This window comes from Humulus lupulus, chromosome 1, assembly GCF_963169125.1.
Source record: "Humulus lupulus chromosome 1, drHumLupu1.1, whole genome shotgun sequence".
NCBI classification, from domain to species: Eukaryota; Viridiplantae; Streptophyta; class Magnoliopsida; order Rosales; family Cannabaceae; genus Humulus; species Humulus lupulus.
The window spans coordinates 63,752,663-63,772,517 of NC_084793.1; the positions used below are offsets into that span (position 1 = coordinate 63,752,663).

The following is a 19,855-nucleotide window of genomic DNA, read 5'->3' on the forward strand; positions in this document are numbered from 1 at the left end:
TCTACAAAAATGGAAACTTCCTTGACCTCACGACATTAGCAACTATTTTCGCACTTGCTTGAAGTGTGAGTGTTACAATAAGTTCGTATTGAGAAACGTTGTAAGTTGGTAACTTTTGCTACACGCACTGCCCCAATTGCATGGCTTGTCAATGAATTTTGTCACATATAATGACTTGGTAGATTTATTATTTTTTATCTCAAAGCAAACCTTTATTATAATATCATTCAACTTAGTTTTTACCTCGTCTATGTCTTCACTAGTGACTTGATTTTGTTGAACGTGGTGGTCCAATGGATCATAGTAGTCAAGTGGGTTAGTGTGATTTGGTTTGGAGAAGATGATGTTGTTCTTTTTTTAAGAAGGTCCACAGGTTTAAAACCTAGATTAACTCCACTTTTTCTTGCTGTAGAAGCAGCATCACAAATATTACTTTCAAAGTAGAATTTACGATCAAAGTAATCATATACTAAATTTTGTCCATTTTCTTTTGTGTAGCGTTCAACTTCCCTGTCACATACACCTCTCTTAATGAGCTCTACAAGTAGTGCAACTCTACGATTGTTTTCCCCACAGTCCAACATATAAGCTGTAAGACATTCATCCTCTCATAAAATGATTGGTGGCACATTTTCTTCCGCAATGATAGGTGAGTAACTTATTTTAAATTCAATATCATTTTGATTCACCCCAATCTCCTTATACATTTTCTCGAATAGCACCTCAAAAGTAATATTGGACTCATCAACAATGATAGATATAACTTCTTTACTCTTTGGTGACTATTTATACAACCCTTGGTCATCCTTCCATGCCCCATCATATTGAGCATAGATTACCACTCAAGTCATTCCTGTAACGAAAATAGATTATTAACATTAAAAATATTACAAAATATATTTGATGTTAAAATTATAATAAACAAGTTTAAAAATTGAACATATGAATCTCAGGTCCAGTTTGGCTCTGCTGGTATCTCAACCAACTATAGTTGAGCTCTACTAGTATCTCAACCAACTATAGTTGAGCTCTACTACTGAAATCAACATATCGATTGAATGTAATCTTTTTTTTTTTTACAAAGAATGTAATCTCTCTTTTGACAACAATGTAGATGAACATGTTTATAGATTAAAAATATAAATTTCGACCAAGACCAACTAATCTCTACTAGTATCACAACCAACTATGGCAAATCAATAGTTGAGCTCTACCATTATCATGAATAACTCTACATAGTTGAGCTTAATTGTACCAAACCAAGACCTAAGCAATAGTTGAGCTTGATTGAACAGTCTAATTTTTTTTATTATTTTAATTCAAAACAAATATAAAATAATAAAATTACATTATTAGAATATAAAAATTTCATAAAAGGAGGAAATTAGAGTAGCAAAATTTTGAATGATAAAGGTTACTTAACTAATGGAAAAACTTTTTAAGGTGATATATAGCTCAAAATCGTTTGTTAACTATATATATTTTTGTTTCCTGGATTTGAGTGATACTACAGTTGTCTCTAGAAACAATCTTATTTTTTTAAACTAATTTTTGTAATATGAAGATAATCATGGTACATTCTTTCTAGTTTATATATATATATATATATTGGTAATGTTGTGAAAATTTTATAACGTAAGTATACGTATTGTTTACAAGTAATAAAGTGATAAATAGAGTATCGTTCCCACGAGGATTTAATATTAATTACCAATTAATTAATTTCTTAGTTCTATTTGGTTACAAAAAATTAGATTTCAAGAATAAAAAGAAGAGGAACAAAATAACTAAAATAACAATTGAAAATTAGAAGAAACAAATAACAAATAATTTAATAGATGAAAAACCTAGGGTATTTAATTTCATCATTTATCCACTCTATTATATCATCAATACAATTTTTATTATTTTTTCTCTCCTTGTGATAACAGGTTTATTAAAGCAATCTATATTCTTATTAGGGTATATAAATCTCTACCGATATTTGTAAACTTTCTATATCTCTACAGCAGACATTAAGAATAGAAACCTAAAAACCTAAAAATCATACATGTACTTTCATCCAATATTGAAATTTGTGTCTAAACAACTATAGCATATTTAACTCTCACTTCTCAGATTTTGAATTAAAATCATATAAATCATGCAAATGGTGATCAAGCATTCGCAAGCATTAAACACAAATATAATAAATCACAATTATGAAGAAGATATCATAAAACTTGCATTGAATAACAATAGAGTATCAAAATACTACATTAAAGCTCAAGTTAATAAAATTAGTTCATAATGAAAACCATAAACAACATATTAGAAAAGAATAGAATAAGAAGAGAAGAAAGAGATCCATAAAATAATCTAATACATTCATTTTATAGTGATAAGATTGTGAAGATGTTTCTTCTTGTCACTTGATGATTCTCCAAAATATCTTTATTTTAATTTCAAATGTCGTATCTCTAGAATGAGTAATCTTATAGGTCAAATATCACATAGTAAACATCCGAATTTGACATTTCTTTTCTTGTGAAACAAGATTACGTAGGGATTTGAATAAGCTTTCCAATGCCACCAAGAGCACGTAAATCGAATATTTGAGTAGGGAGATATGATCAAAATACCGAAACTATCTCAAATTCAATGTAGGGATTTTACCTATGTCACCCTACGAAATTCACTAACACAATTCACTCAAAACAAGTTAAAGTTTGAGAGATTTTAGGTTGGTCAAACAGAGGTATATCCTCAAATTCTTCACTATGAGACTCAGTTTCTTGAGGATCAATTTCCTCAAGTGTTTGTCTTGATCTTTGTTACTACGATGTGGTGAATCTTGCTAGCCCAAACCTGGCTCTGATACCACTGTAGGGATTTTACCTATGTGACCTACACAATTCACTCACACAAAAGTAACACCAAGATCAAATATGACCTTTGCCTTTTCTGAAACTTTGTTTTATTAGGCAGCTTTACTTTTATTTGTTCGACCTAATAGTTTATCATTTGCAGAGACAAAGAAATTGAGATGAAAACCCTTCGACCCTCTCTGCCCAAATCCTAGAAATTCGAAATACCATAAATACAAACACATAAACTCAAGTCTCAATCACAAACCAGATAAAAACAATCAAGAGTGAAGGGAGAGAGAAACAAACAGAGAATTATAGAGGTTCACCACCAACAGATTTGGGGCTACGTCCTCTTGAGCTCGCCTCAGAGATTTAGAGCTCTAATATCCACTAATCAGATGAAGAATCAATACATCCAAGCCTTCAAGGTTTCAGTTACAGCTTCAACAGGTAATCTTGTTCCCTTTTCCCTTTCTTCTTCTATGTTTTTCCTTTTACAGAAAAAACCATAGCACTCTCTAATGTTCTTATCTCTTTTCATTACAGGAAAAACAACTTCTCTAAAAAAACTCTCAAAAATTGGTCTTCGCTCAAAAATTACATGATAAGATTTTTTTCTTCCTTTTGATTACATGTATATATATAAAAAATAGAGTAAATTTCGGTTGAGCTTTTTCTTGATCTTGAAATGCTTCTGTTTTGTTTGTTGTTGAGCTGGCAAGATTTAGTTGTAACAATATTTTGTAAGTGGCTGTAACAGAATAATGGTTTCGAATGAGGACTTGTATTTAAAAAATTCCACCCAAGTTCTCATACTGAACCAGAAGTCTATTAGTGTAAATATCTCAGAGGGTCTTCACTCTTTCCTTGTCTTTGTTATCCTCCTGTGTCGACCCCAAGCAAATTCAAGCGTAGCTTGAACTTGTGTAAGGTCACAACTTTTGTACCCATATCTGCTGGGTTTTCTTCAGTAGGAACTTTTTCAATGAAAACTTGTTCTTGAGTTACCTTCTCTCTGATAAAATGATACTTGACTTCTACATGCTTAGTACGATCATGAAAAATAGGGTTTTTACATAAATGAATGCAACTTTGACTATCTGTGTAAACTGTAGGAATCCCACATTTGATATTTATTTCACTTAGTAAGCCATGTATCCAAATTGTTTCTTTTATAGCTTCTGTGGTTGATAGGGCAACCACGGGTTGTAGTTGTACTCTCCAGCTGATACAGTTACCACCAAATAGGAAATAGTAGGCAGAAGTAGATCTTCTTTGGTCTTTGTCCCCTGCATAATAAGCATCACTATAGCCTTCTAGTTTCAGCCCATAATTTTGTCTCCTGTAGGTCAGTCCAATATCAGTGGTTCCCAATAAATATCTTAGGGTCCATTTCATAGCATTCCAGTGAGGTTTCCCAGGGTTTGACATATATTTTCTTAGCATACTCATAGCATATGATAAATCAGGCCTAGTACACACCATTAAGTACATAATAGACCCAACAACATTAGAGTATGGGACCTTACTCATGTAGTCTTCTTCTTCTTTTGTCTTGGGGCATTGATCTTTAGATAGAGGATTCTAATTAGTAATAGGCAGTTTTGTGATCTTTGCATTATTCATAGAGAATTTGTCCAGGATCTTTTGTATGTAGTCCTTCTGTCCAAGATGCATCTTCCCTTTTTCTCTGTCTCTGCTTATTGTTATCCTAAGTATCCTAGTAGCTATTCCTAGATCCTTCATTTCAAACTCTGATCTGAATAATGTCTTTAAAGAGTCTATATTACTTCTGTCTTTGCTTATTATAAGCATATCATCAACATAGAGTAACAGATAGGTAGCTTTTAGGAATTGAGTTTCTTTGAAATACAAGCAAGTGTCAAAATTACTCCTAATAAATCCTTGTTTGGTTATGAAAGCATTAAACTTTTTATTCCATTGTCTAGGTGACTGTTTTAGACCATATAGCAATTTTTCCAGCTTACAAACCATTTCAGAACTACCAATCTTGACAAATCCCTTAGGTTGCTCCATGTAAATTTCCCCATGTAAGAATGCGGTTGTGACATCCATTTGATCCACTTCTAGGTCAAATTGAGTAGATAGAGCCAACATGATCCTAATAGTCTTGTACTTTACAACTGGTGAGAATATTTCTGTAAAATCCACTCCTCCTTTCTGTGTAAACCCTTTTGCCACAAGTCGTGCCTTGTATCTAGCAGGTTCCCCTTTACTGTACCCTTCCTTTAGCTTGTACAACCACTTACAAGCCACTGTACTCTTACCTTTTGGTCTAGGCACCAATCACCAAGTTTTGTTTTTTCTTAGAGAGTTCATTTCCTCTTCCATTGCTTTAACCCATAGCTTAGAATCCTTGCTTTGAACAGCTTCCTCATAGGATTGTGGCTCGGTCATTCTAGATTCCAGTTCACTCATGAATGCATAGGCTATGTCTTCATTCAAAATATTAAAACTGTACTTTTATTTGGCTTAGGTACCCTTCTTTCTTTGTCTCAGACTAGTTGATAATCTGCCATGTTTTCATCTATAGTTTGGTCGGCTTGAGTTGTGTCCGCTTGATTTGTATCTTTTGCTTCAGCTGTGATTGTTTCCATCTGAGTTGAGTTCTGATTTTGGATAAGTTCCACCTGATTGATATCTGGTTCTGTAGAGATAGGTTCCGGCTGAATAGTATATGGATAGTGACTAGTAGTGTTTCCTGCAATGTTAGTGTCTCATTTTGTACCTGTATTTTGCTTAGTAATAGACATACAAGGAAATATATATTCTTGAAACACAACATCTCTACTTATCAAAGTTTTAAAACCAATCTTTTCCTTATCCCATAGTCTAAAGCCTTTAACTCCTTCTGGGTATCCTAGGAGTATACATTTTATGGCCCTAGGTTCAAGTTTACCTATACTTTGGTGAGCATAGGCTGCACAACCAAATACTCTTAGGTTTGACAAATCTAGGGGTTTACCAGTCCACATCTCTTCAGGGGTCTTAAAGTCTATAGCACTAGAAGGGCATCTATCAATCAAGTAGGTGGCTGCCATAACAGCCTCTCCCCAAAATCCCTTAGACCAACCTGAATTAAACAACATACATCTATCCTTGTTTAGTATATTTCTATTCATTCTTTCTACTACCCCATTCTGTTGTGGTGTTAGCCTTACAGTTCTATGACTTTGAATGCCATTTTCCTTACAAAAATTGTCAAACTCAGTGTTACAAAACTCCAGCCCATTATCTGTTCTAAGTGTTTTTATTTTTCTATGTATGGTATTTTCTATCAGATTTTTCCATTGCCTAAATTTATCAAAAGCTTCATTCATATGTTTAAGCAGAAATATCCAAACTTTTCTAGAATAATCATCCACAATAGACATGAAATATGAATAGCACCCATGAGTTTTAGTTTGTTCAAGACCCCACAAATCATAATGTATGTATTCTAGAATATATTTAGTTTTGTGTGTACCTGTTTTGAACTTGAGTCTGTGGTGTTTACCAAGTATACAATGTTCACAAAAATCTACTTTGCTCACTTTATCTTTTCCCAGCACTTTTTGATCACTCACAATTTGCAATCCTTTTTCACTTATATGCCCGAGCCTTATGTGGCATAGTGTAGCCTTTTTGTCTTCTGGTGCCATTTCTACTGTATTGTTTCAACTGATTATTGGCTCTCTTACTAAGTAGTATAGGCCTCCTTTCCAGTCCCTTCATTATTACCATAGAACCTTTGCAAAACATCATTTGTCCTCCCTTTATCTTGCTTTCTACATTTAAATAATCTAAAACACTTAGTGAAATTAAATTTCTTGAGAGTTTAGGTACATACCTTACCCCTGTTAGGGTTCTAGTGATACCATCGAACATTTTGAAGCTCACTGTGCCCGAGCCTTCAATTTTACAGCTTTGGTCATTTCCTAGTATCACCTTTCCCCCTTGTAATTCCCTAAAATTAGAAAGTAAATTTTTATCACTAGTCACATGAAATGTACACCCTGAGTCTAAGATCCATTCTTCCTGAAATTTAGGTGCAACAGCATAGACTTCTCCACTATCATAGCTATCACAAAGATTTGCATTATGATAATCTGGTTTGTGTTTGGATGTTCTAAAATCTGAGGTGTTAGAGTCTCCATGGTCCTTGGTTTTGTTCTTGTCATTTTTCCAGAAATAACAATCTTTCTTGAAGTGTCATTGTTTGCCACAATGAAAACACCCCTTTTTTCCATGAGGTCCTTTTGATTGAGAGCGATTTCTGTCATTACTATGATGTCCTTTGTAGTGACCTCTGCTTTGACTTCTTCCCCTGTTTTGCCATGGTTTCTTGTGAGTTGGTCTATATCTGCTCAGATTCACTTCTCCACTTGAAGTTCCTAATTTTTCAGTTTTCATTTCCAAATCCTTTGACTTGATGGTTGAGATTACTTCTTCAAGTGTAATCTTAGTTCTTCCATATTTAATTGCAGTCTTGACCTCCTTATAGGATTCTGGCAGTGAATTTAGTATGATTATGGCCTGGTTCTCATCACTTAGTGCTTCATTTTCCCCCGAGTTTGCAAGTTCAATATGCATCCTAAGAAATTCATCAAGATTTTGCTCTATAGTCTTAGAGTGACTCATCTTGTATCTAAAGATTCTTTCTTTTAAGAAAATCTTGTTGGTGAGTGACTTCTGTTGGAACCGCTCCTCTAGTTTCTTCCAAATTTTAGCTGGAGTCTCTTTTTTATCTACCAATCTTATTATTGCATCTAAAAGATTGAAGATGATGATCCCAGTAGCTATTTCTAGGTATTCTTCTTGTTGTATATTTGTTGTGCCTTCTGGCCATTCACTAAGATCCTCCAATACCTGTAGCAACTTCTGTTGAGCCAAAAGAGACCTTATTTTTCTCCTCCAGATTCTGTAGTCTCCTGAACCATCAAATTTATCAATGTCAATCTTTAGGTTACTCATTGTAATATAATCAGAGTCAGAACAAGTTAAAGTTTGAGAGATTTCAGGTTGGTCAAACAGAGGAATATCCTCAAATTCTTCACTGTGAGACTCGACTTCTTGAGGATCAATTTCCTCCAGTGTTTTTCTTGATCTTTGTTACTGTGATATGGTGAATCTTGCTCGCCCAAACCTGGCTCTAATACCACTGTAGGGATTTTACCTATGTGACCTTACACCATTCACTCACACATTACACTACTACAAAATACCCTTTACGGGACACTTTTTTAGGACACGCACATAAATGCAAGTCCTTAAAAATATTTATGAAGTTTTTAGGACACTCATTGAGAGTCCTGAAAAAACACAATTTAGGACTCGCAATGAGTGTCCTAAAAGAAAATGCGAGTCCTAAAAAAATATGGGCTATAAAAATAAGTGTTTTACTTAATATTTTTAAGGACTTGCTTTGGGAGTCTTTAATACTCTTTTAGGACTTGCAATGAGTGTCCTAAAAGAATTTGCGAGTCCTAAAAAATCTGGGCTAAATAAAAGTGTCTTACTTAATATTTTTAAGGACTTGCTTTGGGAGTCCTTGATACTCTTTTAGGACTCGCAATGAGTGTCCTAAAAGAATCTGTGAGTCCTAAAAAATCTGAACTAAAAAATAAGTATTTCACTTAAAAAAATTAAGAACTTGCTTTGGGAGTCTTAATATTCTTTTAGAAGCAAGTCCTAAAAAAGTATTAAGGACTCTCCAAACAAGTCCTTAATTATTTTGAAGTAAAAAGCATAAAAAATCTATGGCTTTTTCGAAATTATAAGGTTAAAATACACAAAATAGAAAACTCATCAGCCATTTGGGGATTTATTCATCACATGATTTAGGGCTGCTGGGCGAACGGCGGCTCGACAGCAGCTGGGTGAACGGCGACGGTGACGGTGGTGAATGCCTCCAGCAAGCGTGGGTTCTCGGCTCCAGCACTCTCAGTGTCGTTGACAGGAACGGTGACAGGAAAATCTTCTCCGGCGTTGGTTCTCGGCTCCAGCACTCTCGGCGGCGGTGCGGGTTCTCGGCTCCATCACTCTCGGCGGCGGCGTGCTTCTCAGCGTGGGTCTCTGCTGGTTGCTGGTTGCTGGTTCACGATTCCAGCAGGTAACTTTGTTTTTTTATTTTTTTAAAATTTTTTTTTGCTTATATAAATATATATATGTAGCTATTTATATGGGTTTTAATTTAATTTTGTTTTTATTTAAACATGTTCTTCTTCTTCTTTGTTTGGATTCTGGGTAAATGATGAAAAATGTAAGATGAAAATGCTCACAAAATATCAACTCCAGCCAGCGTGGTGGTGAAGGGCGATGGTGACCGTGGGTGAACGCCTCCAGCCAGCGTGGGCTCTTGGGACCCTCGAAAATCTGCTCCAGCAACGTTGGATTTCGGCTGTTGGTGGTGAACGGTGACAATGAGGCGTGGGCGTCTCTGGGTTAGTGGTTCACGGCTGGTTCCTCTGAGCAGGTTTTTTTTAATTTCTTTGCTTATATACATAATATATAATATGATAACAATTATATACATAAGCAGACCAACTCCATTGCATTCGTCAGAATGGAAAAGAGAAGAAAACAACTAGCTGAAATGACCTCAATGTATAATTTACAGAAATAAAAGATATGTCATTAAAGCTCTTTACTTACCTTCCATTACTTAGTTTATAGAGAAGATAAAATTTAGCTTAATTGTATAGTATGCAATAAACCTACCCTTTAAAAACAAGAGCTATTGCTTAGTGAAATGCAGACCAAATTAGCAATACAATTACAGACCAGGCTAGCAATAGTACGGGCCGACCATGCTCTAACCCACATGTATAAATATATATATATATAATATAGCCTTTTTCATTGCTCTTTTCCTTTTGTTCTATTATATTTTATGTTCTTGTTTTTATGTGTTTTTTTTATAAGCAATAATGAGCCTTGATATGTCTTTTTATTTTTGGGTCTTGGCCCTGAATGACATTAATTGAGGATGCATAGTTTTGTTTTCCTGTGTGCATGGATGTGTGTTTCTTTTTCAGTCCATTGGATTCAAGATTGATATGACATTACTATGCATGCATAAGTTGGATCCTTTAGAGAGATTTTTATGTTCCTCTTCTTTTCCATGTTATTAATATCTACTATAAAGGTAATGGAATAAAAAAAATGTACTTAATGCCTCTTTTTTATTATTGATGCGAGTATTTCTGATGCTTATTAGATACCTCTCATGTTCTGAAAAGGGCATGTACTATTGATTACAATATATCATGAAGGATTTCTCAAAAATAAAAATAGATATTAAGAAGAGACAGAAATAAAAAAGTGTTTACACTAAAATTTTGAGCAGGTAAGATGCCAAAAGGATTTCTCAAAATTGAAATGAATATATGTTTTGCTTTCATAAAAAGGATTCATCCATTTAATGCAGTCATGTCTGTTTATTGCTCATATGTCTGATGAATAGGGTGCTGATATCTATGTGTGGGCCTTCTTGTTTAGTGTGGCTTATCTCAATTGAGCCATGACTCACGTGACATGTTCACTTCCAAGAATTTTTTTTTTTTTTGATACATAGATCATCAACAGTGAGTCATGTTCTCTTTACTTACCCCTAAGACTAGTCACTAAGGTTGAGTATTCGTCTGCATACTCTAGCTTAAAGATTCCATTCACCCAATTGCAAGAAACATATAAGAAGAAGTAAGAGAAACAATTGGCTTCTTCTTATTTTTTCATTATTATATAAAAACAGAAATGATGGTTACATATCTTTAAAGCTATATTTAATATTCTACTGTTTTCTCAGCTAAGACTACAGAACCAAGTGAGAAACGACTTGGATTCTTTTAGACTAAGTGATATATATATATATATATACGGGTGAAAATTGACGTACTTACTTTGCAAAATGACATTCTTTTTTATAATTCTTTGCAAATTAGTATTCCAAACAGAGTATGGAGTGTATCAGGAAAGACTTTACAAAGAGTCATCAAAAGAAAATTACTTTGGCGAGCTATAGACATCCATGGATTCTTGATGACAACATGTGACTTGATGCATAACATATGCTAAGTAATCCACATTGCCTGAGGTTACACCTGCCAACATCAGCACCATACATTTGAGCAATAGATATCAGTACCCTATTCATTTTTTGTTGCAAAACACCCTTTGAACTATTGCTATCTTTGTTGAAAGAATTTTTTTGACTGATTACTGATGTTGTTCATCACAGTTTGAGTTACTTTCAGCTTCTATACTCCACTATAACCAGCAATCTCATTTATAATTATATAATTTATAAGAATGTATACAAATGACAAAGTCAGTAATTTATTATTGGAATTAGTAGCTATATTGTTGTAAAATATATTATAGAGGCTGAGATACTTAAAGTATGATGAACTATGTCAGTAATAATATATGATCAGTATATAAAAATAAATGAAACATAACATAAAGAATATCATCACAATGAGGGGAGACTATTTTAGTAGCTAGATGTAGTTTGGTAATCTTAAAGCATTTGTTTGTAGAAAAATTGTGTGCCATCATCAATATTAATAGTCTTCAAACCTAGGCAAACTAATGTGGTTCTTCATTAATATTTGTACATAATTATCTAGTTGTCTATTATAATGTATGCTCCTTTTGAACTCCCATGCTGCTCATTTTTAGTGCTAGCAATAGGAAAATAATTGATAGACAAACTTTACTATTGCCTATTTGCCTTCTTGATGTATCTTTTGAAGCATCTTCACTCATAGCTCGAAAACTATTTTCATCTCAATCCACAAACAATTAATATGGTAAAAACATTTTCATAGCCTGTTTTAAGCCATTTTTTTCTCTTGTTTTCTAACACTATTTCAGCTGCCTTAGCCTACTCATGGAAAGAGTTGATTAAATTGATCGATGTCTCCAAACTATGTTAGTATTCCATCTAGTAAAGCTTATTATATTAAAAACATGACCAATTTTTATTATTATGGCTAATCAGACAAACACAAATTGTCCAATGAAGAAAGTAATATAATAATTGTACTAAAACCACATAAAGCATTTTTATTATTACTAATTATTAAACTATCATATATATATTAACTTAAGATTTTTTTTTATCATTTTCCTCTAGGTAGGAAGTCAATGTTTATACGCATGAAATTTTATGGTTCATAATTTGTATATATAGTATTGAATTACAGTTGTAAGAAAATAAATAAATACCAAGCTGTTTATGAATCAACCAGCCTAGCACCAGTGGTCTAGTGGTAGAATAGTACCCTGCCACGGTTAATATGTTTCATCTGTACTTTTTCTTTTTTTATAATGTTGATTAAACTGAATAGGTTACTATTTTGATTGGTCTTAAAGCATTAGATTGGTAGATAATTGCAAGAGGTATGTTGCATTTGATTTAGTTTTAAAAAAATTCAATATTTTACAATTTTGAATGATAACTGTACTACTTTAGTGGAGTTTGAATATTGTAGATATTCATCCGTAGTGAAGTAGGTTATGGGATCTGCGTGCTGCGGTGATAGCGGAAGATTGAGAACTTGCATGTCTTAGTGAAGTAGGTTCTGAGAATTTTGTGTGCTGCGGTGATATATGGATGAAAACCTGTGTGTTGTTTGATTTGATTGACATGTTGGTGTTGAATGTGACAGATGGCCAGGCTAGTAAATTAGGGGATATGTTGTCCGATTTTCTATAGATGGTGACATGTTGGCTTTTCTCTTTTTCTTCTATTTTCAGTGCAAGATGTGTATTTTACTATGTTTTAATTTTCATGTAATATGCTTTTTTTGTAACCTATTTTTTTGTTAAATTTTCATATAGTATATTTATGTTAATTGATGTTGTGCTTTGCTTAGATTATGTTGTGTGATTATATCATTATAGCAATTTATGATATTCTACAATTTTCTTGCATAGCACATGTTTGATGAAAGTCCCAAGTTTTATCCTATAATCTTAATATTAGGCTCCAAAATCTAAAGGTTTGAGACACCTTTGAGCATATTTGGGCCAAGCCGGATATTTTTGCGCCTAACAGTATCTACTTCCAGTCTTCCACTTATACAATGCCTTAAGCTCAAAATCCATTGTTTCCTCATGCAAGCCCAAGGCCTTTCTTTGTCTCTTTTGTAAACACCAATTTTTTATTTAAATTTTTTTTAGCAAATTTATGATCATAAGTATCATCTAGAATGTGTTCAAGAGAGTCTATGAGTTTTAGTTAGCCTCTCGTGGTTGCTTAACTATGATTATCCTGAGTATTTTTCTTGTTATGCATAATGAGAAAGGAATTATGATTATCTTGAGTATTTTGCTTGTTATGCATTCTTTTGTTTACTTAGATATTAATAAACAACTATTATTAGAATAATTGGGAATGGAAACCATAGATTTTTCTTCATATATATAGTGCTCCACCATTTCTTTCTTTCTATTATAATTTTGGTATGAAGTATTATTCTTGGGATTCAAAAGGGTGAAATAAAAATATCACTTAATTACACTATGTTTTTTCATTTCTTTGATAAATAAATACTTTATCTTATATAAATATATATGTATGTTATTTACCTATATATTTTTTTTTATTCTGTATTTAATATGGCAGTATAGGGTCCAAAAAATTTTTGGGTGTTTTTTTAGTATTTTCTTTTCAAATTTATTTTAATACATTTTAGACACTCAAAGGGATATATTTTTTGAATCAAAATGAAAATTGTAGCAATTGTGAATAAACTTATTTATGTACACTACAATAAAAATCTAGTTATAATTTTTCATGTTCGGTGTATTATAATGTGATTTTTCATGTTTCAGGGATGATTTTAGAAAGAAATTCATGGCAGTCAATCCTTACTTTGGAAAGGCAGTGACGAGGGTGAGTACAAGGACAAGAAGAAGAAATATATGTTGTTTGACAATGAATTTAGTGTTTTATTATATTTGTAATTTTTATTAGAGTAAATGATTCTTGTTTGAATGGTTAATTATTTACTTTGTAAATCTAGTTATATATTTTTTAAGGTCAAGACGATTATAATTTTAATAAGTTTTGTTATTTTAATCTATAAATTTTTAGATTAATGTGTATATAAATGTTTCATTTAAATCATAATTTTTAATTTAAAATAACAATAAATAAATTTTTTAAAAATTAAAAATATAACTTTTAAGGTCACCCAAAGAGAGTCCTAAAAACCTTACTTAAAGGCACTCAGCAAGATCTTTTAGGACTCGCGGACATTCTTTTAGGACTCGCAGTGCGAGTCCTAAACACATCATTTTGCGAGTCCTAAAAACCTTACTTAAAGGCACTCAGCAAGATCTTTTAGGACTCGCGGACATTTTTTAAGACTCGTAGTGCGAGTCCTAAAAACCTTACTTAAAGGCACTCAGCAGGAACTTTTAGGACTCGCGGACATTTTTTAGGACTCGCAGCGCGAGTCCTAAAAACATTATTTTAGGACTCGCAACGCGAGTCCTAAAAACCTTACTTAAAGGTACTTAGCAAGATCTTTTAGGACTCGCGGACATTCTTTTACGACTCGCAACGTGAGTCCTAAAAACATCATTTTACGACTCGCAACGCGAGTCCTAGAAACTTTTTTAGGACTCGCAATGCTAGTCCTAAAAAACCTTTTTTGTAGTAGTGTTTCTAACACCAAGGTCAAATATGACCTTTGCCTTTTCTGAAACTTTGTTTTATTAGGCAACTTTACTTTTATTTCACTACAAGAAAAAATACTTTTAATAACACCAAAAATGTGTTATCAAAACATACCATAACACTTTTTGATGTGTTAAGACCGACTATGTTATCGTAGGTCAGGGTACTTTACATAACACTTTATCATTATTATACAGATGTGTTATTATATTGTCAACTATAACACACTTTCTGTGTTATTTTAGTAAATAGATAAGTGTTTAATTATATTATTTATAGTCAATTATATAACACATTTCAACACTTATAAATTTGTGTTATACTACACTTTAGTATAATACATTTTTTGTGTTATACTACACTTTAGTACAACACATTTTTTGTGTTATACTACTCTTTAGTATAACACATTATTTGTGTTGTATAATAAAGTTTGCATAATAAATTTTTTTACATAAAATGTGTTATTGTAATAGATATTATAACACAATTTTCATATTATTTTAATATTTAGATAAGTTTAAATTCTCATTATATATTCATTTATATATCGCTAATTTATTCTATTATATTTTAATTTTTTTTATATAATTAAAATTATCTTTCTAATATATACTAGCATTATCAAATGAACTTGATTTTCAAATAACAAAAAGTAAAAACATTCAACATTGTATTAACAATCCACAAATTAGTTTAGAACATTCAACACTCTCATCAACAACAAAATGTTCTTTAAGTATTCAAGTAGTCTTAAATATTCAACATATTGAAAAGTTACTACTTTCAGCACAAAATATTCTACAGCTGCCCAACACAAAGCCTTCAAAATTAAGTATCCTTTTCTCCTCCAATTGACGGAGAAAGAGACATGTTTCTCCTGCAATAGCAGATAAAAGGTAAGGTATATGCTTAAAAAATTTAAATAATATGAATCAAATAATAAAACTGTATACAATATAAGACCTAAGCAAGCAATACCAGGTGAACATGCTTCAAAATTCAAAATTATGCTATCACACAGTGAATAGATACATATTATAGTAAACAAACATTAACATTTTCAGGTTAAAGGGGCCTCAATTTCACCCTAAAGACATGTTAAAAGTTTGGGAGATTTGAGTTACAAAAGCATTTAGAATGATACTATTATTTCTAGGGTAGATCCATCGAATCTCATATCTCATTTAAAGGAGAGGTGTAATAGAATATGGAGCTCAAACAGGTACTAAACTCTAGACCTTAAGTTATTTGGGCACTAACAGGTAATAACAAAACAGTGATACATATTCGCAGTCAATTACGTTGATATAGTACAGTGTAGTGTTTACAAACGTACAGAAATTACTGTAGAATCCTCAACCCAATGTAAAGAAATAAAGAAACTTACACACATTCTGCTGGCCAAGTTCCTTCAGATAGGGATGATAAGAGGCGAATAAGTTCCACAGTCCTGAAGGGAAATTCACCTTCTAGGTTACAAAGAAGACACCGAATAGGACCATCAACAAAACTTTCTCTGTCCAAAAACTGACTGCAAAGTGATTCCTGAAAAATTTAAAGCAATAAATCCAATCAAAAAACTACGAAGGAAAAGAAAAATGTCAACTTTAATAGAACCACAAATGAAAAATCAACAAAATAATCAATAAATGACCCTGAAAGACAATCATTCTGCAGCCAAACCTCTCCCCGATAATTAAATACTGTAACAGTATAGTGCAGGGGGAAAAGAAAAAGCCCAACTGAAATGCATACCATTAGAACATTGTTTTCTTCTTTTCTCGGAAGTGATGAAATCAGACAAAGAAACACTGCCCATGTTAGAATTAGTGGGCCTGCTTCCTTAGTTTCAAAAGCATTAAAACTTGACACTATTGCATCCATCTCTTGGACATCAATTATGGAAAAATGAGAAGAAACCTGCCAATAGTGCAAGTGTTTTACAATAACGAAAGGCAAGGTAAAAAGAATAGTGCAAGTGTTTGACAATAATATGAAAAACAAGAATAATTAGTCTGACCCTTCTGTTACATAGAGGATGATATTGAAGGTGATTGAACCCTTTAATAACCTGCCAAGAACACCAACAAAACGAACCAAAAAAAAAACAAACACAAACAAGAAATAATGCCAAAAACAGAAAAAAAAATTACAAACTTTAAAGAATGATAGAAACAGTAGTCAAAGAAACACCACAATATACATGGTTCTACAAGAAAATAATATAATATCAAGATCCTTAAAAGAAACTTCAAGGCAACACAAAGACAGATGAAGTGAACCAGCAACAAATTTTCAATAGTCCATATAATATATTCAAGAATTTCATTCTCTGCATTTCATGAAATCACCACAAGCATTTAAAGCATTGGCTCCCAAGAAGCTTCTCATACACCTGAAGCAAATACCCATTTAAACTCAAACCAGTAATCAAGAATCAAGCATACAAAACAGAGAGCATGTGCTAGTAACAGGAAAATAAAACGCAGCCAATTTATATAGAAAGAAGGCACTTTAAAAAGCATGAAGAGTCCATATAAATAAGGATATGATGTTCCTATACAAGGTGAACATCTTTCATCCAATAATTCCTTCAAGCTTTTATCTTGAGATAATGTTACAACTAAGAAGGTATCAAGTGTACAAAAAAAGTGTAATGTGTTGTATAATAATGCAGAACTCATAATGAACTACCATGTTTCCTTACACCTGTTACCAAACTACAAACTTTGATTACTTATTTCAAATAAAAATACTCACACAAATGATAGCTTACATATAATATAATCCACAAATATCTAAAAGTCATAATACATATGTAAGTATTCAAAAATCAATTAAACTCAATAACCAAAATGAAATTATTCTTCTTCATTGATATAGTCATATTCCGTGCTTAAAATATAGAACTCAAATTTCTACCAATTAACACAAATTTAATTGCATTCACCATGTCTGAATATATTCTTAGAAAAAAATACTAGAGATATGTTCGAACATAGCAAACAAGCAGAAAATGAAGAAGAGGAGAAAAATAAAGCAAGAAATAATAATAGAAATGTAATACGTGATATGTACTAAAAACCCATAAGTAAAAAAATAAAAATCTTCAAATATATATATATATACTAAAATAGGGAGACAAATTACTTTGCTAGTTCATATAACCACCAAAATTTTCTTCTTCTTTCAATTTAGTTTTACTCCTTTCCCACTTCGCAAGTAACCATAGAAAAATCATTATTGGATACATATATAACATATGTATATAAATATTCATACATATAATTTTATATAAGCCAAAGTGAAAACCAAAAACTGATTTCATTTCAATTAAAAATAAAGCAAACTCAGTTTTTGACAGCTATTGTCGTCTCCAAAAATGAGGACCTCAAAGTTCAAACACATACCATGTATTGAAACTCAAAGAAATCAGAGAAGCATGTGGCCCCCGTATCTCATCATTGTCATTTTTTATCTGGGTAGGGGCCAAAATAACATTAAAATACAGAAGAAGAAAAAACAGAATCCATTTAACAAAATAATGATTAGAGACAGAAAAAAACCATTAAATCCCACAGCCCCATCTAACCCAATAGAACAACTTATGAACCTTTCTATTGCAGTGAATCCCATCACCTCTGTTGAAGCCCATCTGTGCCAAGTCTGCTGCTTTCAATAAGCCCTTAGTCCTTGGCACTTGCGGGGCTTTAAAAAGTTAAAAATCTGTAATCACCAACACTCAACACTAGAAAATGAAATGAAATGCAGCACAACATTATGAAAGTTGTTGTCGTACCTCTTACAAGTGGACTACCAACAAAGTGTCAGGAGACAGGGCGATCGGGAAAGTAACCTGCAAGAAAAATGGAAAGATAACATAGATTTGGAATGACCAAAAAACAGATATACCAGTCCTTTTGAGCAACATTTATCTAAAACACCTACCAGAGAATCAAAGGCTGTCATTTAGTTCAATGATCCACAACACCTGAACAGAAGAAAAGATTGAAAAATTATTAATCAATGCTTCTAGTTGTGGCAAGAATTGTACCCTTTCAAGTCTCACAAACCTATATGTGAATCATCATTCATGCAGGATGCAACATTTGCTCAAAAATTAGAATGGTTCAACAATCAGAAGGCTAGCTACTTACTGTGGTATTCATAATTATACCTATAATCAGGTGTATCAATATAGTGTAAATCACTGCTCCATTGATAGTGAAATCAAAACAGACAAAGTGTTTGCTGAACAATAATATGCATAAATAAGCATGTATAATCTATATGGAAAAAAAAGAATCAAGTTATCTATGAAAGGTCTAATACCAAACACTACTACTCTCATGAGACCCTTTAAATTTTAAGTGAGGTGCTAAAACTTAAATTTTAAATTACTGTCACAGAGGAGGAGTGCTTTGATCAATTTGACTTAGAAAAATTAAGAGGTGTAAACCAACCTCATGAAAGCAATCTGGGGATTCATCTTTCCAAATGCAATTTTGACAAAATCATTTTCCTTGAAGGAAAATGTGGCATCAGGCTTTTCTTCTCCTTCCAATGTTCCTTAAATTTGACCAAAACACACAAAAATGAGCATCTTCTTTTTTCTTACTAAGAAGTTACTTCAAAAATAGTGATGAAAACAAAACTAATAGCAAATGAGATTAAAAAAAGGTTCACTTTACAAATTAAACTATATATATATCATATGTTGTGTGGCCAAATAGTGAAACAAAAGCAAAACCTCCTCAACACAAGAGAAATTAAACAATTAAAAGGATTTTCTTAGAAAATATGAAACCAAGCAATTATACATTCTGATATAACTTATTCCCAAATCCAAAAAAACAAATTAGTTAAAAAAGAAGAAAAAAGAACTAACCTTTGAAGACCTTCGCATTCTTCAGATCAATAGTATAACAGTTCTCATCGATCCATGCTCTTTAGTAATGTCATTTATACCTCAACAAAAACAAAAAATTTTACTTAAACATTTTGGTACTCACATGTTAGTGTACTTACATTACACATATAAACACAAAAATTAGATCAAATTCAAACATGGCAGCAGACAATAGTACAATAAAAACCATAGATGTAGTATAAAAATCCCAATTAGCAGCAATACAAGAACTACAAAAACACATCGATATACAAAACAACAAAATACATTTTGTTTGCTATACTTGAATGCTACTTTATTTTACTCTGTTTTTTATGCTTTGGATTCAAAGTATATATGCTGTGAAAATCATGAAATAAGACAAAGAAAATTATTACAAGTTTTCTTTGCTATACTTGAATG

General features: G+C 32.2%; 1 protein-coding gene across 1 annotated transcript; it reads right to left on the reverse strand.

The window, feature by feature from the left end:
* Positions 1 to 3,725: 3,725 nt before the first annotated feature.
* On the reverse strand, positions 3,726 to 4,382 carry LOC133815642 (secreted RxLR effector protein 161-like). Its single transcript, XM_062248457.1, has one exon. The coding sequence runs from the start codon at positions 4,380 to 4,382 to the stop codon at positions 3,726 to 3,728; it is 657 nt and encodes a 218-aa protein (XP_062104441.1).
* Positions 4,383 to 19,855: the final 15,473 nt, after the last annotated feature.